This window comes from Podarcis cretensis (assembly GCF_951804945.1).
Source record: "Podarcis cretensis genome assembly, chromosome: 11".
Classification (NCBI taxonomy): Eukaryota; Metazoa; Chordata; class Lepidosauria; order Squamata; family Lacertidae; genus Podarcis; species Podarcis cretensis.
The window spans coordinates 42254354-42280606 of NC_137180.1; the positions used below are offsets into that span (position 1 = coordinate 42254354).

Here is a 26253-nt window from a genome sequence, read left to right on the forward strand (position 1 = left end):
ATTGCAGACTACCCTTCATCCGAAGATCCCAGGGCAGTTCACAACAGAAAAATACAAAATGAGAATATAAAATACATAATAAAACAAAAACAAACCAATAACCGCCCCCCTACATACACACATTTTAAAAAGCCATAGAACATTAATCAGCCAAAGGCCTGGGTGTCTTCGCTTGGCGCCTAAAGATATGCAATGAAGGTGCCAGGTGAGATTTCCTGGGGAGGGCATTCAATAGGCAGGGAGCCACCGCAGAAAAGGCCCATTATCATGTTGTCACCCTCCAGACCTTAAGTGCAGGAGGCAGACGAAGAAAGGCGGCAGATGATGAGCACAGGGGAGAGAATGCTTGAGGCTCTGTGGTCCTGAGCCGTTTCAGGCATGGTGGGAAGCTTCTGTGACCTTTAGCCAAGGTCCATTTCCACTTAGCACAGAGTGTTAACTCCTTGAAGCTCACAACATTCTAAAAGTCTTATGAGTCTGTTACCTGTTGTATTTTCTGTGGTAGCCCCCCTGTGTGTCGAATGTGTTATGTACTGAAGTTCTCACCCTGGGCCAGTAGGGGGATACTGTAGATAGTTTTCACTCAGGTCCACATATGGAAATAAGCAATTGAAAGTGACGTTCAGTGATTGGATACCGTATTTTTCGCCCCATAGAACGCACCGCCCTATAGGACGCACCTAGTTTTTTTGGGGGGGGAATAAAGAAAAAAAATTATCCCCCCCCCAGGCACGGGGCTGGGGCGGGGGAAGCCCGAGCTTCCGCCGACCCCAGCCCCCAGAACTGGCAGCTCTGGGAGCTTGCGGGGCAGGGGGAGGGGGAAGCCCGAGCTTCCCCCAGGCCCCAGAACGGACCCCAGGAGGGCAGGCAGCTCTGCGCGACCTTCCGGAGGCCAGCGCAGCTTGCGCCGGGCTCCAGAGGGTTGCGCAGAGCTTCCTGAAGCCTGTATTCGCCCCATAGGACGCACCCACATTTCCCCTACATTTTTGGAGGGGAAAAAGTGCGTCCTACAGGGTGAAAAATACGGTAGTTACAGAAAATTGTTACTGATGCCTTGTAGTTGAGCTCTATATAAGTAGGTTCTATTCTGGACTGTGAATAAACAAGAGCTCTTTGAAGAACCACTGTGTCATCTGATATGTTCACCCACAACTTAACAGAATGCTCTCCCCAGAGAGGCCCCATCATTACATGTTTTTAGGCCCCAGGTGAAAACATTCCCTTTTACCCAGGCCTTTGGCCATTAAGTAATCTTTGGCCTGTTAAATGTGTGAGGAGCAGGGATGGACTGTTATTATGATTATTTTATTATTATGCTGTGTACAGGCGAACCCCCCCACCCCGATAATGTGCATTCAAAATATGTGTGATTGTGCCGAACCTGGAAGTGACCCGAAAATGTGACAAAAACATCACAAAAAGGGCTGTACCAGGACAGGGGCGGAACAGGGTGTTTGCAGGACTTTTCACTGGTGTTTCAAATATATGTGATTTTGCTTAAACACATGGTGTCTTGGAACACAATCCCTGCGTAAACTGGGAGTTATGTTTTTACTACGATACTGCATTTTTGTTCTTAATGTTGTACACCGCCCTGGGATCTTTGGACAAAGGGGGTATATAAATTGAATAAATAATAATAATATTACTGTATACCACTTTGGTAGCTTTCGGCTATGGTTTATAAAGCTGCAAAATAATGACGACAGCTCTTTTCTTATCAGATATTCCACTCTTCTTTGTTCTCTGCTTCTGAGCCATTCAAATGCAGCTTTCTACGCATTATTTCTCATGTTTCCACCTGTGTCTTAACTATTAAACACAATTAGGGGACAACATAGTTTGCATTGCAGAACGTGGTGGAAGGCTGATCTATAATAGTCAGTCTGCATCTTTCATTAAGCGCTGCTCGGTCTTTCAAATAGGCTCAGGAAGATGTATAGGCCTCCTGGTTTTATGATTTTGCTGGTGTTTCAGTTTGCATTACTCTTCCAAGCCCCCCACCCCCCTTTTAAAGGCTTTGACGATTACTCTTTTGAGGAGTGGAAAAATCAATTGAGTTCCTTCAAGCTCCAGAGATTTTTCCCTGCCCTAAAAAACTCACTTTAATAAAAGGCATCTCCCAAGCTGCACTGCTGAAGAATCCAGAGTGAAAGATAAGAAGGGAAACCCATCCTTTTCAGGGGGTGATTATAAAACTGGAGCCTAATGCAGCAAAGAGGGAAGAAAAAAAAGCCCCCAGGATTTCAACTAGAGGCATTAAACAGAAGGTTGGCAGGGGGGGGGGTGCAAATATATCACCGCCTGTCCCTGACTCATGGGAAATCTCCAAGTGATTTTTTAAAAAATAAGGGCCAAAGTTAAGTGCTGCCTGAATGATTTCAATGGGAGCATTAAGCATGTGCTTAATTTACTCACATCGATACAAAAGGGACTTAAAAGTGATTAACCCTGCTTGGCTTAAAAGAGATCAATAGGTGGTTTGCCTAGCACTATATCTTCATAGGTGCTCTGGTCCTGCACTACTAGGAAATACGATGGAGGGGCTCACAGCATTAACACCCCAAGAGAGTCTTGCTTGTCACATAGCCACAGACTTGGATTCCAGCAGAAGTCAGGCATGGTTCTGTCTCTCAGCTGCCCGGCCTGCAGCCTGTGTCTCGTGGCTCTCACATATCTCTACTCCGGCCTTTTGTCTTTCTAACTAGCAGTGAGTTGAGGGAGGAGCCCCTACCCATTTGAAATCTGTCTCAGAGCCACTTCCTTTGTTACCTTAATGGCCCGTGCTTAGAGGGCCCGTGCTTAGAGGGCCAAGAAGCTAGCCTGGCTGTTCCAGGAACTGAATGTGCTGGATGCAGGAATTAGAAGGGGGCTCAGGCATATAGCCTACCCCCCCCAATTCACAGCAATATAATGCACGGGGAGTTGCATTGTTGCAGGGAGTGCAGAAGTCTGCATTCCCTGCTTTAAAACAAAGCACAGCAAATGTGCATTCTTCAGTTGGTTGGACAGGCTTCAATGAAGTATTATATATATAGAGAGAGAGAGAGATAGCAAAAGGTTAATAAACTGGCATAGGTGGAGGTCTTGTGGCTGTTTTGTTGCTTTTTTATTATTATTAAAGGGTTAGAATGGACCCCACATTTTCCCAAGGGTGAAATATTGCAATCAGAGTGTTTGAGAGAATGTGATAGCCCTGGGATAGATAGACTCCTTCACTTTGGGAGGACACCTAGACTCTGCAGAAACAAATGATTAACAGCTGCACAGCTGCTGTGTAAAAATCCAACCATCTGAATTTTGGAGAGCCCTGCTGTTTACAAATCAGGATGAGAATTATTATTTCAGCTGAGAATATATCAGAAGGTTTCTTGGATGTCTTTTTTAATGGTCTAATTTTAACAAGACATAACCAGTGTGATAATAGTGCTTAGTGTGTATATACTTTAGCACTTAAAATTGTTCACGCTTTAAAAAATTGGTTCACCTATATCATCTCTACAATCCTTTTAGGAACCTTGCAAGGTGTGTATGTGACCCGGCTTCTTCCCAACAGAAGCAGACAGAGGCTCTTACTTGCAAGTAACAAAGAGGTACAGATTTAGCAGCAGACTCAGTGCTCACGAGTCGCCATTCAGGAGTTCAAGAGTGTAACAAGGCTTTCAGAACTGGATGGAAGCAATCAAGATGTCCCCACAAGTAGCTGGTGTTGGGATTTGTACAGTATTTGTTAGAACATTTATTTTACAAACAATAAATTGTATTGGTCCCGTCCACCCTGAAAATCTATGTAATGGAATGTAACATCTGCAAAATCTTGTGACTCCAATTAAGGTCACAGAAATGCCGAATCATTGCCTCATCAGTTTGTTAACTCCCTTTTAAAGTGAGCATGTGTGTGTCTTAGGTAGAGATAGGAGCGGGTGGGAGCTGGAGGTTGGCTGTTTCACTGTTGTTTTGCTGAGTGTGAAGACGCTGTGTCTGGAGGAGTTGGTGAGGACAGACAAGCTATAATTTAGGGACTGCTTCAAATGAGTTTTAGCAGCAAGAACCAAGAAGACCCTCTCTTGGGCTCAAGAGAATGAAAAGCATTGCACTGGACTCGGTATATATGTATGATACTGTTTGTAATAGTTGGCAATCTGCAAGCAAAGACTCATCTTCAAAGTCTTGTGTGTGGAGTCTACTTCTTCCCTAGGATTTCGAGGGTGAAAGCGCTGCATGACTCAGGAAAACAGCCAACAGCTGGAATGGAAGGAGGCACCGCCGACTAACGGCCCAGCCCTGAAGGCTGTGATGCTAGACCACAATAGTTGAAAGAGGGCACATATTAAGCTGCTTTTTGCCTGATTAGGAATCCAGGAAGCTGTCTTACTTGAGTCAGACTGTTGGTCCATCTAGCTCCATACTGTTTACACTGACTGGCAGCTGCTCTCCAGGATTTAAGAGGGACATCTATCCCAGTCCTACCTGGAGTTGCCAGGGATTGAACCTTCTGCAAGCAAACCACTTGGCCACTGAGCTATGGCCCTCTGCCTAACTCAGCCTGATACTGATTTTTATCTGTACCTCTAAAATAACCCCACCTTTTCTGATCCAGTAGGAGTTGCCATTAATAGCATCTTACTTTAGTCTGAAATTCTAAGCACACTGAGTAAAAGTATATTTATCTAAATTGAGGCTGTTTCTAACCAAACACAGGAGTGGACTGCAGGTGTATGGTTGTAAAATCTTCACTGCTTACTCAACTGATATGAAAATAGGAGGCTTGTGGAAGAAACCAGCTTTTGCTTCTGTCGTCCACTGCATTTGCCTGGGATGGCAAAAAAAATGAAGTCATTACTGATTGTTTTCAAAAGTAAAGAAATCATTGCTACTTTCTTTATAGGCTCCATTCTACTTTAATGGGCCTTGTCCTGTGGCGGGGGGGGGGGGGGATGCTTTGAATGCAGCTTCTGCCATTCTCTTCATTTTCACTTGCCTCTATTCTTAATGTTCAATGCGATAAGGAAATTATCTCCCATTTTTCACAGACATGGCAAACTAGCAGATGGCTGCTTCTTTAACCCTCCCCAGCCCAGTCAAATTGCAAGCAAGGCCAAGGCGACGGAGCATCTGTTGCAGCAGATAAATTCTTTTCATTTAACTGGCTATTCAGGCATCTTTCCAAAGGGCCCCGACACCATCTCCTTGCTGTGCACTTGGCTACTTTATGAATGTTCTCAAAGGAACGTAATGATGTGCAGATACAATGGTCCAGCTTTGGAACTCAGGCAAGATCCTGAGCTCCTTGCTGGGTCTCATGTTATGACATCTGCCACTCATGTGTCTTCCCTGAAGCCTTTGCAGTTCATTCGCTGAGGCTTTATCCCTTCTAGCGTTTTTCATTCTCACTGCAGTGTTCTGAACAACATGGATTACGCTAACAAAAACTAAAAGGGGAGAGCTTAAATGTTCCCCCATGCAACAAAATGTGGGACAGTATTCTGGTTGCATGGTTTTCTAGGTTTAACAGGGTTGCAGATTGATCCCCCCCCCAAGCAATTATTAACAGGGAAATTAAGCACTGAACTCCCACATCCAAATATCTGCAGTGTGTGGAAGAGGTCTGACTTGGGTAAGTCATTACACAATATTACCACCATCTGACAAATTGGAATATTATGGATGAATTTTGCAGCATCCTTGGGAATGTAGATTAATGTGCAGGTGGTAAAATGTACTGCCTAGTGAATAGCGCTCCTTGGAGGAAAGGAAGACTGAATATAATCGCGATAAAAATAAATAAAATTAAGTAACTGAATGTAGCCATTTCTGCTAGAGCTGTGCAAGCAACTCTCAATTTGGCAATGCAGACTGGGCTTTGATCAGGGCCAGACCAACCTATCCCGAACCTGGCCCCTGAACTAAATTGGGGACCTTGCACAGCCCTAATGTTTAATTAGGAATTTAAAGCCTAATTAAACATTGCAAGAGTGGTGATGAGAGGCAGGAAAGAAGTGCAGGCGAGAATCTCTGTCTGCGTTGTCTCCTTCTCCTCTCCCTTACTGCCCCTCCTTTTGACAGCCCTGAATTGCACACGGTGGACCCAACCCGAGGTGATCTGGGGCTGCCCTGACACACTCTGGACAAACTCCAAATTGACCTGATTTGGTTCAGGATCAAGGATTTGGCTCAGGCCAGATGTACAGCTCTTAAACTTCTGACGCCTTCTTTTGAGGGGGAAAGAAAGTTGCAGCGTGCTCAGGAATGTTTTGTATTAAAACGTAATTACAAAACTGCATAAGTACAATTTGAAAATATCAGGCACCGTGAACCTTTAAAAAATCAAATGGCAATATATTTGGAGTGAGGTACAGATGGAACAAATATTTTTATCTTAGAAAATTGCAAGTTAGATGTACTGACTCCCTTTAAAATCAAGTTATAAATGACAATTTCCCCCATCAGTGTTATAATTTGAATACTATTTTAAACTATAATTTTGAAATATTTTAATAACCAATCAGTTTAGTTGTGTGTGTGATTGAGTGCAGTACAGATATGGTGCAGTTCTTGAAAACATTATAAATGTATATTTCTGGGCTGGTACTACAAATAATGCTTCAAGAATGATAGTACTTGTTTCTAGAATGTGCTATTAATGGGACAGTATATGTTAATTGTTGGCAATTAGTTGGCCAGTGGTCCAGTCTAGTACCAAGTATTGGAGAAGTGGGCTCATTCTTTCCTGTGACTGTTCACCTGCATCAAATAGAATGATGGATGAGCTTAGCAGGTAGAATGATCTTCAGGCAGCCCTCCCCCCGTTTTTTTACTTCTGGCTACCAGGTGCATATTGTAGGTAGAAGTTACAATCATGTGGAATGCAATCCAGTGGTCAGTGGGATTACTCACACACAAAATGTTCATCAAACGTATCTTTCCAAACACCTTTGCTACACAGACATCAATGCCAACAGAACCAAACTGAAAAAGCAGCTTCTCACATTCATTCAATTCCCTTTTGAATATAATCTTGGCTGAGAAGTTGTGCTTGTAGTTGAAGAAGGATGTCTACAATACCATTCAGTGCATGTGAAATTAGTTATAAATTATCAATATGGGATCCTTTAGCCTGTGCAGTAGCAATTCTTCAGGAGAATATTAAAACAAGTTAATTAGGTATTTTATTTAAAAATGCTCATTTGCAAATTACTCATAAGTAGGCCCATTGACCTCTGTGGGACCTGCATGCCTCATCAGGGCTCTGTGAACAGGTTACTTGCAAACTTCCATGCAACTTCTACCTGCAGTATGCAGGTATTTTGGCCCTATCCAGTGCAAAGCTTTCAAATTATTCTTCATGGTGTTGGGTGATAAGTGAATTTTTAATTTTTTTGCTCTATAATAGCCTATTGTCTGATGTTTTATCAATATTATTTATTTATTTATTTATTTATTTATTTATTTATTTATTTATTTCTGTTGGGAGCCACCCAGAGTGGCTTAGGAAGCCCAGCCAGATGGGCAGGGTTTAAATTTTAGCTGTACTAATTGTGTCAACTAGAGATAGTCCCAACCCTGCAAGATTCCCTGAATTGAGATGCAGAGTATATGTTGTACCATGTACTTAAAACTGGTGTTCGTGCACTAAGACTTGGCTTCTGTTGCTTCCCCTTCCCTATGACCATTCATCCATTGCTGTTGTGGAATCTTATTATTGGAGCTTCTTTGAGGGACTTCTGCAAACATGATACCTTTCATGCTGTGCCTTCATATTCATAGGAGGTACAGCTGCTTTCTTACTCAATCATCATTTCATTTCCCTTACTCCTCAATATTTTCATAGATACTTTACTCTTCCCCATATTATTAGTAAAGCCTGTATTTTGCAGAGATGGGGGTATAAATGTAAGGTAAAGGTAAAGGACCCTTGACAGTTAAGTCCAGTCACAAACAACTCTGGGGTTGTGGCGCTCATCTTGCTTTACTGGCCGAGGGAGCCGACGTTTGTCCGCAGACAGTTTTTCCGGGTCATGTGGCCAGCATGACTAAGCTGCTTCTGGCAAAACCAGAGCAGCGCATGGAAACGCCGTTTACCTTCCCGTTGGAGTGGTACCTATTTACCTACTTGCACTTTGACGTGCTTTCAAACTGCTAGGTTGGCAGGAGCTGGGACTGAGCAATTGGAGCTCACCCCATCGCAAGAATTCGAACCGCCGACCTTCCGATCAGCAACCCCTAGGCTCAGTGGTTTAGACCACAGTGAAAAGTGTATACCCAAGCTTATGACAAGCTTATGATGAAATCTTGTGTCCCCCCCCCCAGTAAATTAATTGGTTTAATGCTAGAAGTAGTACTGCATGTTTTAGTGACAATTCTGTGATTGTTGCAGAACGTGGAAATTTGAAAGTACATAAGAGTTTCTCATTTTGGTTAAATATTAGGTAGCAGATAATGATTTAAATACTCCTAAATCTGGCAGTGATTTCCTGTTTTCTTGGCTTTTGAAAAAAAAACCTTCCTACAAGAGTGGCATGACTGAATAAAAAATAATACATTTCAAAGTGTCCAGAAGGTGGAGGATTTTAATAGTACTGTAGCATGAAACTGCCTGCCTGCCTGCCCTACGGTGTACTAAGAATTTGCTCATTAGATGCATGCTTGTAGGAAACTTGCTTCAACTCTTGAGAAGGTTGGCAGAAAGTAAAGAGGTTCTATGGCTTTCTGGTTGTTGTAACTTATAAAGTGGAGTTTAAAGCAGAAATAAACTTATTTTAAGGGAGCTAAATATGTGACCCCCCCCCTCTCTGTGTGTGTGTATGAGAGAGAGGGGGGGAGAGAAAGAAAGAAAGAGAAAGAAAGAGCCCCAGTGGTATCTCAGGTTACATACGCTTAAGGTTACAGATGCTTCAGGTTACAAACTCCGCTAACCCAGAAATAGTACCTTGGGTTAAGAACTTTGCTTCAGGATGGTGCGGTGGCAGCAGGAGGCCCCATTAGCTAAAGTGGTGCTTCAAGTTAAGAACAGTTTCAGGTTAAGAACGGACCTCCGGAACGAATTAAGTACTTAACCCGAGGTACCACTGTATTGTATAAACCAGTGGTTTTCAAAGGGTTTGGTGTGCCACACTGGCAAGGATGGCAAGGCGAGGATGGCAAGTGTGGTAGGAAGTTTCAAGGACAAAGAAACATATGAACATTTTAATGTAGTATAGTATAGTTTCAAAATATATTTTTAATTTGCAAAATATGGATAAACATCTTTTCAACATGAGAGCATCAAATGATACTGAGGACAATCCTAGATGTGATCTAGAATCACTATTCAAACAGTGTTGGAGAAGGTGCATTTATAACTATACTTTGGGAATGATTCATGTTCTTGTGTAACCACATTGTTTTATACTTTCTGGATGTCCCACCATCATATTAGTAAGTAGTTTTGTTCTATGTTATAAATCAACCACTGCCAGTAGTTGTTTCTTTTTGTTTTCCAATATATTTCTTATCAATAAAACAGTCAGTGTGCCACAAGCAAATTTTTATTCTGAAAGTGTGGCCTGTAGAGAAAAGTTAGAGAAGCAGTGGTATAAACAAAGGTTATAATACAGATTCAGCCTGCGAAACTTATTTCCTGTGATGTTGTGATTACAACTGGTGTATATTGTTTAGAAAGGATTAGATGGCTACTATCCATCATAGTCGGGACGCAGGTGGCGCTGTGGGTTAAAGCCTCAGCGCCTAGGACTTGCCGATCGAAAGGTCGGCGGTTCGAATCCCTGCGGCGGGGTGCGCTCCCGCTGCTCGGTCCCAGCGCCTGCCAACCTAGCAGTTCGAAAGCACCTCCGGGTGCAAGTAGATAAATAGGGACCGCTTACCAACGGGAAGGTAAACGGCGTTTCCGTGTGCGGCTCTGGCTCGCCAGAGCAGCGATGTCACGCTGGCCACGTGACCCGGAAGTGTCTCCGGACAGCGCTGGCCCCTGGCCTCTTAAGTGAGATGGGCACACAACCCCAGAGTCTGTCAAGACTGGCCCGTACGGGCAGGGGTACCTTTACCTTTACCTTTTACAGATGGAACAGTTCAATTTAAATACAGTGTAGTACAGCAGGCTGAAGAGATATCATTATGTGAGTCGGCCGCCAGGGGGAGCTACAAGACAGCTTATTGATAAATGTACCTGAAACCAACTGTTCTGAACAAGGAAAGCAAGGGTGGTTGCCTTGAATAAGGGCTCCTCCACACTTCTCTTCTCCCGTGCCTAGAAAGCGTGGGTGTGAGTGGTTTTCCGCTTGGCCCACATTTTCTAGGCATCAGTCTGAGCGATTTCCCCCTTGTCTAATAAAAGGTGTAATTTCATTCTCCGTTTATTTCCAACTTTTCACTGTATAGGCACCCTCTTCTCAAAAATAAACAGGGACAATGAAACAATGCTAACATATACGAACCACAGGAGGCTAGGAAAGCACTTATCTGAGCTTCAAAAGAAAGAAAGAAACTTTTCAGAAAAAGTGTCGGAAAATTCTTTCCGCAAGGAACGACTTCCCAGCTGCACGAGAGCTCCAGAAAGCTGTGCTCAAGAAATAGTAGAACTGTCCAAAGTTGTGTCCACCTGCGGAAGAGCTGAACACAAAGGCCTCATGAGTAAAGGAACAGCACACACAGGATTAGGTGGCACAGAAAACGTGGTAAGAAGCTTTGGTGCCAGAGCTGAGAACAGAACATTGGGGAACTTGCTCAACATCACTTAGAATGGATTAGTTCAGGGGTCAGCAAACTTTTTCAGCAGGGGGCTGGTCTACTGTCCCTCAGACCTTGTGGGGGGCCGGACTATATTTTTTTTGTGGAAATGATGCAAGAGCACCACAAGCCCCAGTGGCTGCTTACCTGTTTCTTGTGAGCAGCAGGGGTTGGCGCAGGATGATTAGTGGCGCGCGAAAGGGCTCCAGAGGTGCTGCTTAAAACGACGGCTGCTCGAGCACTGCTGCTGCTGGCAGCAACAAAGCCCAGCCCCCTTCCTCCTCTAGGCAGGGCAGGGAGAAGATAGGAGGAGGGAGGGAGGAGGCGGCGCCGCCGCCACCGTGTGAGGGAGAGGGAGGGAGAGGGAAAGAACGTGCGTGCTGGCAATCCATGCGGCGATTCCCAGACCGTCCACGGGCCAGATCCAGAAGGCAATTGGGCCTGATCCAGCTCGTGGGCCTTAGTTTGCCTACCCATGGATTAGTTACTCCTTAATATGTGTTAAGCACCTTCTTGCATCTCCAAGCTGGGCAGCAGGCTGTGTTCTACTTCCATGTCAGAGGCAGAAATGCCACTGTATACCCCTTGCTAGAAAACACAGGAGAGGAGACTGCCCATAGGTATCTGTTTGGCCAATTTGGTAACAGCATACTTGTCTAAATAGGCCACTGGCCTGATCCAGAAGGCTCTTCTTATGTCCCCCTGATTTTAGTCCTTTCTTTTTCTTTCTTTCTCTCTCTCTCTCTTTCGTTCTAGTTTGAATATTGTGGGACATATGATTTGTTACTTATTTGCTTAGAATTGGCAATCTTAAAACACTCGATACATGAGGATTGTGCGTTCTTAACTTCAGGATTCTCCTTTCTCGTTGCACTTAATGATTTTCCCCCTATGGTGGCATTAGCCGGAAATAGAGATCACCTTCTTGTAAACTGCCGCAGTGGGTGAATGGGTCCATTGGAACGGATGGGTATGTAACTTTCAACACACCACTGTACATTCTGGAAATTCACCCATGTGCCTTATATATGCTCCAGTACATCAGTCTAAGGACATATGCAAAAATGCCTTCCAGTGTGATTAAAAATTACATGGCACAACAGCATATATGTATCTCCTAGCTAACATGTTTCCGTTCCGGGTTGCTAACTTCCAGCCAGCCATGCCCTCTCCCGGAACACTCCATTACACTTCCTCCTTTTCTCTGCCCCGCCCCTTTTAACCAACTGACACCCAACATCTCATGTCCTCATTGGCTGTTTAGTTGTGCAAGCAAGGAGGAGGCTGCATCCTTAGGCTTTATTTTTTTAGAAAAAGATTTTTGTACTTCTGAAAATCCAGGGATTTCCCCAACAAGCAAATTAGCCATCAGCACTCACTGGTTCAGTGCACTGTTAGAGGATATTCTGATAAGAGGGAGATACTATGCAATGTTTGGCTGATATCAGTGAAAATACATTTAACACTTTCTGTGTTTAAAATGTACAGGCAACTCACCTTAAATGGTGGTTACGTTCTAGGAGTAGCACATACAGGCAAAATTATTCATAGCCAAAACAAATTGGGTTCAATGATGGGTGGGATTGCTGAAGTCATTTTTTTCCTGGGCACTCATCCCCTTTAAACAATTTTAAAAATACTTTTGGATGCTGACATAAAGCTGAAGACACACATTAAACGTGTGTAAGCTGCGAGTTACCGTACCTCTCTTCATTTCAAAAAACTTATATCTAGCACTTGAATCTTCAACACACATGTGAGGATAAGCCAAACTGATCACACCGAACATATTTCTAAGGAAATCTTAGTAGAACGGCCATATCAGCCATACAAAGTTTCCTGCTGCGTCTTGGAGCTAATTTACATGATGCAGAAGGAATAAGCGTCATTGCTTTCATCCCAGTCCTGCTTGTAGGGAACTTGACATGGGGCCAAGATTAGGCAAACCGCACTTACCTTTTTGATCTGCCGATTCTGGTAGTTCAGCTCTGGAACTTACAGGGATCACTGTGTATTTGGAAAGAAGGATCACATACATCTCTGTTGACATCACAAAGAAAGAGGTATTAGTAATGTCATCATCATTTGTGATGGCCCAATTCTGGAATTCTGAATGGAGTTCACGTCTCTGGTACATGACTCTCATCTTGTAACTCTGAAAATCCAGGGTTTCCCTCATGGGTGTAGAATTCCCAGAGGAAAAGGGATTGATTGTTAAACCAGTCTGAAACTGTAGCTCTGGAAGGAGAGCACGGGTTTCCAACAAACTCTCAGCAACCTTAACCAACCACAGAACCCAGGATTCTTTTAGGGAAGTCATGCCTGTATAAAGCAGCATGATACTGCTTTAATTTTTTAGCGCAGACAGATCCCCATCAATGTAGTTTAAGCTAAGAGATCAGCCACATACATGTGTTACTTGTGTGCAGGGCCCTCTCATGCACTGCATCCACACCACTGGCCATGCCTCCAACCAATGCTGTATCCCTGGACTAGCCCTTTCACATGTTAAGCATGGAGGTGTGTCTGCAATGGAAACTCTATGCACATGAGAAGCTAGCCTAAGGATGCAACATCAGGGCCAGCAGTTCCTGCCACAACACATGAAGGAGCCAAGATCAGCCACTGAAATTCATGTCTAAGTCAGAATTAGAACTTGATCAAGTCACAGAAACATAGAATTGGAGAATTTGGAAGGGACCACATGGGCACAACCCTCTCCAGTCCTAGCCGAACTTCTGCCTCTTCCTTCCTCCTCCCATAACCACTGTCTCTTTGTCCAAGAGTCTGGCAGCTCTCGCTCCTTATCTCAGCGCATATGTATACTCGCAACAGATACCCTGGTGCATCACCACTAAAGCAACATGGCGGCCACATTCTGCATGCCACATGAGTTGGGTTGCCAAGTTCCCATGAGAAGTGAGAACTCCCAATTTGAGTACTTCGTTAATTGAGCAATGCCGATTTACATAATTCAGGTGTGCAAGCTGGGTTTCCACCTGCTTGGACAAAAGATTAAAAATAAACTTCCATGTTGCCTAGTCATCCAACCTACAATGTCGGTGGCTGGGAAGCAAGGGCAAGGGTTGGGTTTTATTTTTTTTCACATGTAGATCCTTGCAAGATCGAGGGCAAATAAGTAGCAATTATCATGCCACAGTTGGTAATTTGGCCTCTTGGCTTTGCCAGGCCATTAGATCATATCATCCAGTTTCCCAGGACGCTGCTGCCCTGACTAGCATGTGTACTAAACAGCACATGCCGCTAGAGGTCACTGCCGGTTTCTTCCAAACCTGAAAGAAGCGCTGGCTTCATCCCAGATCTGCAGCAGGTAACCCACTTAGCAACAGCTAGATCTTTAAGCTCGGGGACTGCTGATTGGCAGAGCTTCTGCAGCCAAGAGACTGAGTCCAGGAGATCTGTCAGTAAGACACAAGACAGAGACAGAGCGCAGAAGGTGATTCTGCTGCACTTGGTCTCTATTAAGCCGCTGCTTTGCCAGGCTGAACCCCTGCTATCGTTTCACCTCTCTGCAGTTTAAGCCCCGTCCCCAGTGACATCCAGTTATATTACCAAGTCCTGAGGAGATGGCTGGTTTTGCATGGGGCAATTTTAATAGAAGAACTGTGACCTGTCTGATTCCAAAGAGAAAAGGGATGCTCTTTTTTAAGGAAAGGGCTGGATTTGCTGGGTGTGCGGGGGGCGGGCTACATCTCTCTTAGCACGTGGCATTTCCACCCGTCACCTCCATTTTCATGCTTGAAGGGAAATGTGAATATTCCACTTGATTTTTTTTAAAAAAACTGCCTTTTCGGTGCCACTGCCAAGGTCCTCCCTTGTCATCGTAGAAGAGGGAGGCAGTGCCTGGTCCAAGAGGAAGGACCACCAGGCTGGGTTTGTCCTTGAATGACCTTGGCTTGATTAGCGTAGGACCTGGATACCACGCTGCTCTTCTCTGTATCCCAAATCGCAATCAGTGCTGCAAGGCTCAGGCACGTTAATTTGGGCCTCGTAAGCCTGGCATGTGTTCACCACATGGGCTGTTCATCAGAAAGCCAGATGGAGAGAAAATGAGGGAAGCGAATGAAGGCATCTTTCTCTCTCTCGGCACCTGGGATGTTAATCCTGGAGTTTATCCCTCGGTGTTGCAGCTGTTGCCCTTTCTTGGTGTGATGAAGGGCACCTTCAGTACACAAACAAGCTCCCGGCCTGCACAGAGTGTATCTTGGCTTAACATCCGCACTGTTCATTGAAGACTAGGGATACCATGTGTGCCCCCCCGTGTATGCAAGGAGGCCCATTTTAATGGGTTGGCTCACGGACAGGTATCGTTCGAAGGAAGGAATGACATATACACGTAAGGTCAATGGCGCAATCAGGGCCAGGAGTCCAGGGTCTCCCATTCAGTAGAGACGAGGAAGAAGGGGAGAGCAGGACTGGCTTAACACATTCACCAACCTGGTACCTTCCACTTGATTTGGACTACAATTCCCATAAGCCCCAGCCACTGTCGCTCTCAGGTCCCACTTGCTGGTTTCCCACGTGTCTGGTTGGCCACTGTGAGGACATGTAGCTGCTACCAGGGCTATTCTTGTATTTCTTTGGGAGCTGTATTCTAAAACAAGTGAAGGGAGGAATTGCAAGGAAAGCTAATCAGAGAGAGAGAGAGGGAGGGAGGGGCTGTGGGGCGGGGCTCAGGGTAATCCCTCCCCTACCCCTGTTGAAACGTCACTCAAACCTACCTAAGCCATTGTTCCATATAGGGAGCTGATGACTTCTCCCCACTGGCCTTGAGGCGGCTTGCAGGGGCCATGGCAGGCAAGGTGCCGGCTTGGACTTTTGCTACGCAGCTTTTCAAAGGAACAAAGGGACCAGGGGCCGTTGTGGCTGGGGGTCCCCATTTCTCTATCCGGTGGCTGCGTTGTCATTTGCCGGGCCAACATTAAAGGGTTATACAGGAGCAGATCGGCCTTGGCGCGGCTGGGTTGTACTGTGGCTCACCCACCGCAGTGAAAACCTGGAGTGTTTCCTCTGAAAGAGGTCCGGCGGCACTGGGAAGGGGCGTCGTTCGAGGTTGCAGTTACGCGAGGGCCTCTTTTCCCCAGGGGCGTGTTGCTCTGAAGGCTCTGGCGGGCGCGCGTTCCCAAGTGCTGCTTAACGCGCGTCGCTGCCAGCGTTCCATCGGGTCTCCCGCGCGGCCAGCCGGACAACGCGCTGCCCGCCGTAGGCCGCTTTGCGCTTCGGAAGGCGGAGCATTGTGACGTCGGGGCTCGCGGGGCGGGGCGCCCGCCCGCGCTATAAAAGGCCGTGGAAGCGGTCGCCGTTTCGCAGAGCGAGCGTTCGGCGCAGCGGCGGCGGAGCTTGGGAGCGGGCTGGGAACTGGAGCGGGGTTTGTTTCGCTGGGGCGAGCCTGCCGACGGGGCTATGGATTTATTGAGGACTATCGCTTACCAGCCGGGCAGTACAGCAGCCGGCAGCGGCGGCGGCAGCAGCAGCAAGATGGGCGAGCAGGCGCTGGGCAAGTCTTGCAATGGGGAATCGCGAAGGAAGAAAGCGGCGGAGTCGGCAGCCGAGCAGCATCACCACCACCCGCACTCGGCCACCGAGATCTCTCGGATTATTACCGACCCCACCACGGGAAGGCGATACTGCCGCGGCAAGGTGCTGGGAAAGGTAAATGCCCGGCGGCGGCGGCGGCAGCGGCAGCGGCAGTTTTAGGGACCCGTCTCGTGGATCTGTCACTGGTGTGCAGAGCTGGTTGTAACGTCGGGGTGGGGTCGGGGGGCGCAAAGATTCCCACCCAACATCGATTTATTTTGATTTTGTGTGGGGGTTTTTTGCCAGTGCCTTTTGGCATTTCTGGCACGCAGGCGCCCTTCCTAATCTGAGCCTGTCGATCTGATCTGCCCCCCATTCTGTACCTGGGGCAACCCAGCCAGATGGGTGGGGTATAAATAATAATAATTTATAATTAATAGCACCCCCCCCCGCTCCTCCCGGTCCATCTATCGTGCCTTTTCATTTCACTTCCTTTGCAAAATTCCAATTATATTTGCTTCTCAGAAAGAGGGCATTTTAAATCCAGTGTGCCATTCATCGGGGCTGTGCTGCACTATCTTGAGTCCTTATGTCCTGCTGGCTTTATTTGCAGCCCCTTGTCTTTTTATCGTTTGTGTTTTATCACCTCTGCGGATCATTTATGGCACCTGTCGAAGTAGGCTGTTACCTGTGGAGGCTGGTGCATGCATAAGCTGCCAGCCTTAAAGGGCTGCTAAACAAAAGACGAGAAGGCTCCACACGGATAGCTGCATGGAGAGGGAGGGCAGCTATCCTGTGTGATTAATGTACATGTCTGTCAGCTGTTCTTCTCCCAATTACATGCAGCAGAAAACTGTCGGTTGCTGTGTCTTTCGGTTGCTGTGTCTTTCATCTTGAGCGCTTGTGGCAAAAATGGATAAGTGTGTGTGCATTGGTCACAAAATAAAAATCTGTAGGAGAATTGCCTGCTTCACCTATGAGGCGGTTGGGGAGGGTTTTGTCCTCTCGCTACAGGTTTAAGCTGCAAGTCCTCAAGCATTTTATAGACATTTGTCTGTACCTTTGTTGCATATTTTTGACTGCTGGTTGAGAGAGCTTGCCTGGGGGGGGGGGGCTCTCTTTAGCATCCAAGGCGTTGCATTAATTTGATTAGCAAAGAGTGAGAATTGAGAGCACACTGCAGACTGTCCTTTGGCTGCAGACTGTCACCGGTTTTTTATTTTGCAGTCATGGCCCCATGGTAGTTCCGATTTTACCTGCTTGACCTGGGCTCCCTGAAGAGGGAGGCGGAGGGGAGTTTCTCTGCTGTCTCGTCTAATGTGCTTCTTCTGCTCTGCCTTGTCTCTTCAGGGCGGCTTTGCAAAATGCTACGAGATGACGGATCTGACCACAAACAAAGTCTATGCTGCAAAGATCATTCCTCACAGCCGAGTAGCCAAACCTCATCAAAGGGAAAAGGTGTGTATGTGTTGTGACGCTCCTTTCAGGAATCTCTTTATGTGCTTGGGTGGCCCTTCCCTTTCTCCCTCTGCAGTGGCTTGCTGGCATACAAGCTCTGCCTCTTCCCACGGAGGTGGCATGTGGATACCGAGGTGCCAGTAATAACCTGCTTCTCGTTTGTGTGTGCCCTTTTCTCCTCTTCCAGATTGATAAAGAGATCGAGTTGCACAAAATGCTCAATCACAGGCACATTGTGCAGTTCTACCACTACTTTGAGGACAAAGAGAACATTTACATTCTGTTGGAGTATTGCAGCCGAAGGGTGAGCATCCGTGGGGAGAAATCCGGTATTCCCTTAAATGGAATCGGCCGATAGTGTAGAAATGTTTAATGTGTAAAAGGTATTGTCCATAGTTTCTTGAGGCAGCCCTTAATTCCTTGCCTTTGACCCCCACCCCTCAGCTTTTTTCATAATGCTAATGCTTATCGTGTGGTTTCAGCTGAGTGACCTTGCCTGTGGGTTTTTTCTCTTTTCTTCCTCTCACCAGTCTATGGCTCACATATTGAAAGCAAGGAAGGTGTTGACGGCACCAGAAGTGCGATACTACCTCAGGCAGATTGTGTCGGGATTAAAATACCTTCACGAACAGGAGATCTTACACAGAGACCTGAAGCTAGGTATGTTGATCTCCCAAGACACTGGGTTTATAAGATGTTGAAAGAGCAGTTTCCTTTCTCATAGACCGAACTGCTGTTTGAAAACTGCAATTCATGGGGATTAATGAATAGGATCAGCTTGTCTGGCGGTGGAGTCTTGGAGTGCTTGAGTAATAGCGCTAGGTATTCATTCATAAAAACAAAAGCACCAGCTATGTGCTGGCCTTCTTTAGATGCGAGTCAGCACTTGTCTAAGACGTCATGACATTGAATTGGACTCACCATGTTTCCTCTTCCTCTCTGCCTTGCGTCTGCAGGTAATTTTTTCATTAACGATTCCATGGACTTGAAAGTGGGTGACTTTGGGTTGGCAGCAAGACTGGAACCGCTGGAGCACAGGAGAAGGTAAGGACCTGAGAAGGAAAGAGGGCAGCAACCTAAATACAGCAGAACTGCCTTGGGATTTGTAATCTCTAGTTATGTATAGCAGTGAGGGATGCTGGCTCTCATAATGCGTTTAAATCGTTGGCTTGCAAGCCAGGATATCTGACAGCTGATCAATGTTCTTAATGGCCTTTTTTGTAACACTTTAGTGGGTCAGCTTCTTCTGCCTGTGAACAGCCCCCATTATTTTCAGGCCCATGCACATTTCGGGGCGGGGGAGTCTTATATGGCTAATGGTGAGTTGCCACCATGGGACATAGGAAGCTTTCTTATACTGAATCAGACCACTGGTCTAAGTAATTCCCTGTTGTCTGCACTGGCTGGCAGCAGCTGTCCAGGGGTTCATGCAGGGGTTTCACACAGCCTCACCTGGAGATGCCAGGGATTAAACTTGGAGCCTTCTGCACGCAAGGCAGATACAGGCTGTTTGCATATAGCAAAGAATTAAGGTGGAACCTGTACAGTATTTAACAAAAACATATAGCTTTGGAGGCCAAACTAATGCTCTATTTAAAATGCACTGACTTGGGATTGGATTGCATTGGTTTCACTAAAGTGTATGACAAACATTGAAACATTGAACTGATAGCTAATTGTTTTAACTCCTCATTCAATTGTCTTTTCCAGAACCATCTGTGGCACACCAAATTACCTCTCCCCAGAAGTTCTGAACAAACAAGGGCATGGCTGTGAATCTGACATTTGGGCCCTGGGCTGTGTCATGTGAGTATTTAGCTGGTTTTCGGTCCTGTCTGCAACTGTGTAACTAGTGGGTGGGCTTTGCCTTTCTCGAGGTCTCCAAGCAGACCTTCAGCACATCTCTTTGCTCAATTGCACTGACCAGGAGGTTAGACTATGTAACCTACAAGGACCTTACCCAAGTTGCTCTCCTGTGACCTGTAACTATTCAGATTACGCAGAACTCTGGAGATTTGGCTTATTTTGCACAATAAGCTTTGTTTGTGATAGTTGTATATGGGGGCAAAAAACGATGCCAGGTATTGTGAAGCCTCACCTTCTGACCTCATCCCCCCCCCCTTTGAAATCACATTAAACACATTCTCCAGCAATCTCACCAGGAGATGTTGTTGCATGTGTGGGCAGTCTTCTTAGACTGAGTCAAACCAGTCTAAGGTCCACCTTCAGCCTGGTGATGTCATGCCCATCTAGTTGGCAGGCTTCTCAAAGGCTTAGGATGGGATGCCTTCTGCATGCAGAGTCTTTAACAGTTCCACTGATGAGCTATGGGCCTTTCCAGCACCACCTCCCACTCCCTGCAGCCCCTTGATATTGGGATACTTAATCTGCATTGGTTACCAAACCCATGCATCCTTGGGCCTTGCACAGACCTGTGGCATGTTCTTGATCTCAGTTCAGCCCCTCCTTACAAAACTTAGCTGACATAACCTTTTCCAGTACTAGTAATGGTCAGTGGTTGTGATGCTTTTGCTTAAAGACGACTTAAATTGAGGCCCTTCTTATAAACATTTTTTATTATTATTATTATTCTTGGCAATGATTCAAATAATGAATTGTATACTTCCTCTTCCAACAGGTATACAATGCTACTCGGAAGGCCTCCATTTGAAACAACCAATCTGAAGGAAACTTACAGGTGTATAAGGGAAGCAAGATATTCCTTGCCATCGTCTTTGTTGCCTCCTGCAAAGCACTTGATTGCAAGCATGTTGTCGAAAAACCCAGAAGACCGCCCCAGCTTAGATGACATTGTTCAACACGACTTCTTTTTGCTGGTTTGTAGCATTCTTGTTCTTGGTTTGTTTCGCTTCTGTTCAGAGCTACAGCTGACAGCCAGCTGACAGCCCGTTTTCGTACATCTTGTTTCCTCAGGGCTTCACTCCAGAGAGGCTTCCAGCTAGTTGTTGTCATACAGTTCCTGACTTCAATTTGTCAAGCCCGGCTAAGAATTTCTTCAAGAAGGCAGCTGCAGCTCTCTTTGGGGGCAAGAAGGAAAAAGCAAGATATTTTGACACACACAGTAAGCAGATATATTCATACCTGGCTACTATCTATGCACTACAGTAGGCAGACTTCAGGTTGGAACGATCAATTTAGTTTCTTACTAAGCCATCATTGCAAAAGAACACATCTTTTATGAGAGGGAAGCCCTTTTTGTTGTTGCTGTATCATTAAGTAATCCAGAATCCAAAAACTTGCTGATCTATCTTACGAATCACCCAGAGATCTACGAGTAGATCCCAATCCATCCTCCGCCCATCTGTGACAAATATTTACTGCTGATCTCTTGCCACCTCTAAAAGCTTCACATTTTGTGTATACACACTGCTAAACCCTTTAATGCAGAGCTGCTAAAGCATCACTGTTGTTTTTTTAAGCCAGACTGTTATTGGCAGTTCCTGGTCTGCTGACTCTTTCTATAATACAAGATCCATGTTCAGCTCTGAGATCAGGCACATACAAAGGAAGCAACACTCCAGGAAGAGACTGCATGTCTCGTCAAGGCAGGAAGTATTGTGTACTAGACAGTCATGTGCACTTGGATAGGAAAACCCCCTCTAAATTTTCTGTGGCTTCTCCCTTCCAGATCGGCTTGCTAAAGAAGATGAAGAAATATACAAGCTTAGACATGACTTGAAAAAGACCTCAATAACCCAGCAACCCCTGAAACACAGACCAGAGGAGGTATGTATTTCGGTTGGTTGGGCTTTTTTTTTGTAACAGGGTAGCCTGTATTGCTGAACACAAGTAAAAACGAGCGGCTAGCGAAATCCTTGAGAGCTCAGGAAGCTTAGCGTAATCTTGTGACATGGCTGTCATAGCCTTTGACATCTGTGCAGGGTCTCTATGACTCCAGGACTCATTAGTGCAAATCATCCAGCATCTGTGTGTCTCCGTACTGCATAATCCTGAGATGCTGTCAGCTGCCCCTCCTCTTCCTTAGGAAGACTCTTAGCTCAGGATAAGCCAGCAGTTCTGAAACTTCAGTTGCATTTGCAATCTCCAGCATGTTTGGGAGCTGAAGCAGGCCTGGTGTGTGTGCAGACACAGGCAGAGTGATGAGACGTAACCAAATAAAAATGTAGAACAAACAGCCTGAGAAGCTCTTCCAAGCCTTGTTAAGAAAACATCTTTCCATTGTTCTGTTCCATTGTTCAAGAAATGGGACCCGGTTTGCAACCAAGAAGAATTTTGATTTTTGGTCGTTCAAGTTGCCAAAAGGACGGAACAAGTTTGAAATCTTCCCCAGTGGTTTATCACATAAGTGAAGGGAAATCAAAGCTTTGCTCTCATGGGGAAAATGAATTCAGGTCCTACCTGCCTTCCACCTCCTGATGCTAGGTGACCTTGCCTTCCCTGAAAGGGAACTCGAAGGAAGTTTGTGTGGCATGTACAGTACACACTGCATCATTGTGGGCAACAACAAAAGCCCTTTGCATGTATCCTGTTCATCACAGTGATAAGCGCCTTGCTAGTGTGACCTAGCAACCAGTGTACCTGCAAAACGGAATCTGAAACATGATCATGAATTGCGCAAGAATCTGTCCTTGATGGTCCTTGGCAACAACCTGGTATTTTCTGCCTTTTCAGGAGATCCAGCCTCCCAGCACCACTGTAGCCAAACCTGGCATGCTAGCAGAAACCAAACAAATCGGAGATGCTATCCGGATGATAGTTCGGGGGACGTTGGGAAGCTGTAGCAGCAGCAGCGAATGTAAGTATGATGCACATGGCGTTAAGTAGACGGTTCTGTGTTTAGTCTGTACTTCAAGCAAGAATGTAAGATTTAAGGCCTGGAAAGAAACATTCTTCCTCCCATGTCAAACTGGCCAAGCAAATAATCTAGAGTAAAAACCTACAAATTTGGTTGGCGAGTCTGTGGGACTGTCATGTCTTCCCTCCCCACAAAGAACTGCAAGAATTGATGGGAGTGCAGATAAATCCCCAAGCCCTTTTAAAACCTAGTTTTTACAGCTTCTCTTTCTGTTGGGAACTCTGAGAACGTCAGTACAAATTCTGTAGCAGAAATTGCCAAACCGCCTTTTAGGGGCATAATCTGAGACGATAGGTCAATGAATAATGTACAGGAGGTAGGCTCATTGACATCTCTGCATGTGGTTTCTGTAATGTTCCCTCTTCTTTACCCTCACCCAGGCCTTGAAGATAGTACTATGGGAAGCGTGGCTGACACTGTGGCTAGAGTGTTGCGCGGTTGTCTGGAGAACATGCCAGAATCTGACCACATTCCCAAAGAACAACTGGCTGCGTCTTTCCAGTGGGTCACGAAATGGGTGGACTACTCAAATAAATATGGCTTCGGTTACCAGCTGTCGGATCACACAGTGGGCGTTCTCTTCAACAATGGTGCTCACATGAGTCTTCTTCCAGACAAAAAGTAAGTGACTGGCCCAATGTACAACGAAGTTGTCACATGACGCTTTCCTCTTCTGTGTCTACTTGAACTTAATATTCTTCTTCTTCTTACCTTCAGAACAGTCCATTACTATGCAGAGCTTGGTCAGTGCTCCGTGTTTTCCGCTCCTGATGCCCCTGAACAGTTCATCAGTCAAGTAACTGTTTTGAAGTACTTCTCTCACTACATGGAGGAGAATCTCATGGATGTAAGTGATGTGGATGAAAAGGCTTGGAATCCTTTGCTTGTTAAAAGCCTGTGTGTTGATGAACTCTGATCTAACCAAGACTGTGTGTTCTCCTTTTCAGGGAGGAGATCTGCCCAGTATAACAGATGTCCGTAGGCCCAGACTTTACCTCTTACAGTGGTTGAAATCTGACAAGGCATTGATGATGCTCTTCAATGATGGCACCTTCCAGGTAGAGTTTCTTCTCTCTCTTCTCCCTCCGCCCACCCACACATGCAGCTTGCTCAAAACAATGTAGGGGCTTGTTATCTGGAATCAGTGGGGATTAGATCTTAAGATGGCAAGTGTACTATTTTTACAGTGTGTTATCAACTTGATGACAATAGTAACTTATCATAAATAGTGTTAATAAGCTATTCAGCTGACTCCATGAAAGATGAGGAGCCCAATGGCTTAAAGGGCCAAACGTGCTACTTTCACAAATCCCAAGGCCAAAAGTGAAGTGTACACAGATGCAAAATGGGCTTTCTACAAGTTACATGATATTGTATCATCTGTAATACTTGGTTTATTCTGTTATGCGGAGGGGGGCCTGTTGGGTTTGGAGCAGCAAGACATCATAGGCACACTATGACAGGCATAGGCAAACTTTTGGGACTATAACTTCCATCATCCCTGACCACTGGTCCTGTTAGCTAGGGATGATGGGAGTTGTAGTCCCAAAACATCTGGAGGGCCGAGTTTGCCTATGCCTGCACTAGGATCCAGTGAGAGGTTGGTGAACCTGTGGGCTTCCAGATGTGGTTAGACTACAGCAGCAATCCTTTACTATGACCATCTTAGCTGGGGCTGATGGGCATTTTAGTCAAACACACCTGGATGGCCACAGGTTAACAGTCTGTGGTTTAACAGAGATCTTCCAATACATCACCAGAACCTTCTGTGTTCCTCTGCTCTCAAGCTACCTGAGGTGATTTTAGTTCTCAAATTCTGGACACAAGCCTCTACCAACTAAAGATGAACAATACCTTTATTCCTTAAGGGGTGTTTTTGGATACATAACAGCTTCATCCTTTAAATGTGTTATGCAGAAGTAAATTCTGCTTCAAGGAGACTTGCTTCCAAAGTTGCCATTTAATAAATTAAGGCTTGCAATCTTTGTCTTCAAGCAGGTGGTCTTGATTGATTAAGACCCTATTGAGCTTAGTCAGAGATGCTTTGTCTTTTAGGCATTTAATATTCTGCAGCACATGAGCAAAGGCTTTTTTATTATGCTTGTAATCTAAGCTGTAAGGGAAGGCTCTGTCCACAAAATACTTGCAGAGCACTGCCAAAAACTGAAAGCAGTGCCATGAAATGTGCATTGAGAGGTTGGAACAATTGCATTAAACAGCACCTCTTAATTCCTTGGCAGGTGAACTTCTACCATGACCACACAAAAATCATCATATGCAACCAAAATGAGGAATATTTGCTTACTTATATCAATGAAGATAGGCTATCGACAACGTTTCGCTTGACGACCCTTCTGATGTCTGGGTGTTCCCTGGATCTAAAGCAGCGAATGGAATATGCGTTGAATATGCTGTTGCAAAGATGCAATTAAATTAAAAAGAACTCTTCTAAAACCAAAAGGACTTCTCTCACTGAAGTCTACAGTGGAGGCAGTTGGAAAAAGCTAGTATGTTGATGGATGAGTGAGGAGTAGGGACTGGTACGAACAAATATCTTATGTGCTGGGCTGGTACCAGACATGGAGCCTACTGCAGCTGTCTTTGGTGGATTAATGGTGTGACAAGGAATTCTTTTGGAGTGTAGCTTTCCTTGGTTCACTCCCTTTTGAAAGATATGAGTTGGACTTGAAGCTCTGCAGAGAACAGTTCTGATGGAGGACTTTAAAACTGTGAATAACACTTGAGGAATTGGGAGGGAGGGCGATCTCATTGTTGTCGAATAACTATTTGGGGCAGCTTGTGGCTGCTTAACTGTGAACTATGGCCATACATTTTTTCTTATTTCTTCCAAGAACTGATCACACTTGTGGCTGGCAAAGTGCATTCCTTGTTAATATTTTTTTTTATTTATTACAGCCTAAAGTGAAGTATTTATTACATACATTTTTTTGCAACCGTGATTTTAAATATACATTTGTTGGCAATAAAGAGTGGGAAAAACCTGAAGCACTGGTTTCAGTATATGCCTTTTTTCCCTCTGAGCTCTGCATTCTAACCGGTAAAAGTAACATGCAAGATAGAAGAGGTTCAAGGTCAATTGATTTCTCATTCTGATGAGGTGGAATGGGCCTCCATCAGCGTTTACAGTGGTTTATTTTCTACCTGCAGGAGACTGCAATCTGCCTGGATAACAGCCCAGCTTTTGCACAATTTATACAAACCATGGTGGATGTGGCTCGTAGATTAACCTGACACTGTTAAAAACTGATGCTGTTCACCACAGACCATGGCTGCAATCTTAATACTTGGTTACATGGGAGTGGGTCTATTGTACTCAGTAGGGTCAAATTCTGAGTAGATAATAGGACTGCACTGAATATTATTTAAATGTGTGCCTTAGTGTTACCTTCAGAGTTTAAATTGGCTTTTTAAAAAAAAATATACAAGGTTGAGGGCCTCTAAATTTTCTTATGATATCCAAGTCTACCTTGGTCTCTGCAGCATGAAAACCTCTCTTCTTTCTACTACTTCAGCTTGAAGGAGAATCTCTTGCTTGTAAACTCTTGCAGACACCTGACCATTGTACTCAAGCAAGTGTGATTCTCCCATCAGCCTTCCAACAAAGCATAGGGTGTTGGGTGTTTTGTAATGGTTCTATTCAGCCTTTTTTTTTGGGGGGGGGGTGACTGATGTCA

General features: G+C 45.2%; 1 protein-coding gene and 1 long non-coding RNA gene across 3 annotated transcripts; one reads left to right on the forward strand and one right to left on the reverse strand.

Annotated features, from left to right (window-relative positions):
* Nucleotides 1-1061: 1061 nt before the first annotated feature.
* LOC307226869 lies at nucleotides 1062-15769 on the reverse strand. Of its 2 annotated transcripts, none has more exons than XR_013843625.1 (3): nucleotides 15468-15769; nucleotides 12682-12765; nucleotides 1062-1092 (listed from the first exon to the last, which is right to left on the reverse strand). It is a non-coding gene; the product is annotated as an uncharacterized lncRNA (long non-coding RNA). The 2 variants fall into 2 exon arrangements; XR_013843626.1 differs by lacking the exon at nucleotides 1062-1092 and adding an exon at nucleotides 4640-4813.
* Nucleotides 15770-15973: 204 nt separating this feature from the next.
* Nucleotides 15974-25564, forward strand: PLK2 (polo like kinase 2). Its single transcript, XM_079995514.1, has 14 exons — nucleotides 15974-16398; nucleotides 17614-17721; nucleotides 17909-18025; nucleotides 18252-18381; nucleotides 18678-18765; nucleotides 19432-19527; nucleotides 20360-20558; nucleotides 20656-20803; nucleotides 21371-21468; nucleotides 22375-22498; nucleotides 22939-23179; nucleotides 23276-23405; nucleotides 23506-23616; nucleotides 24799-25564. Exons 1-14 carry the CDS (start codon nucleotides 16150-16152, stop codon nucleotides 24988-24990), a joined length of 2031 nt encoding a protein of 676 aa, XP_079851640.1. The 5' UTR covers nucleotides 15974-16149; the 3' UTR covers nucleotides 24991-25564.
* Nucleotides 25565-26253: the final 689 nt, after the last annotated feature.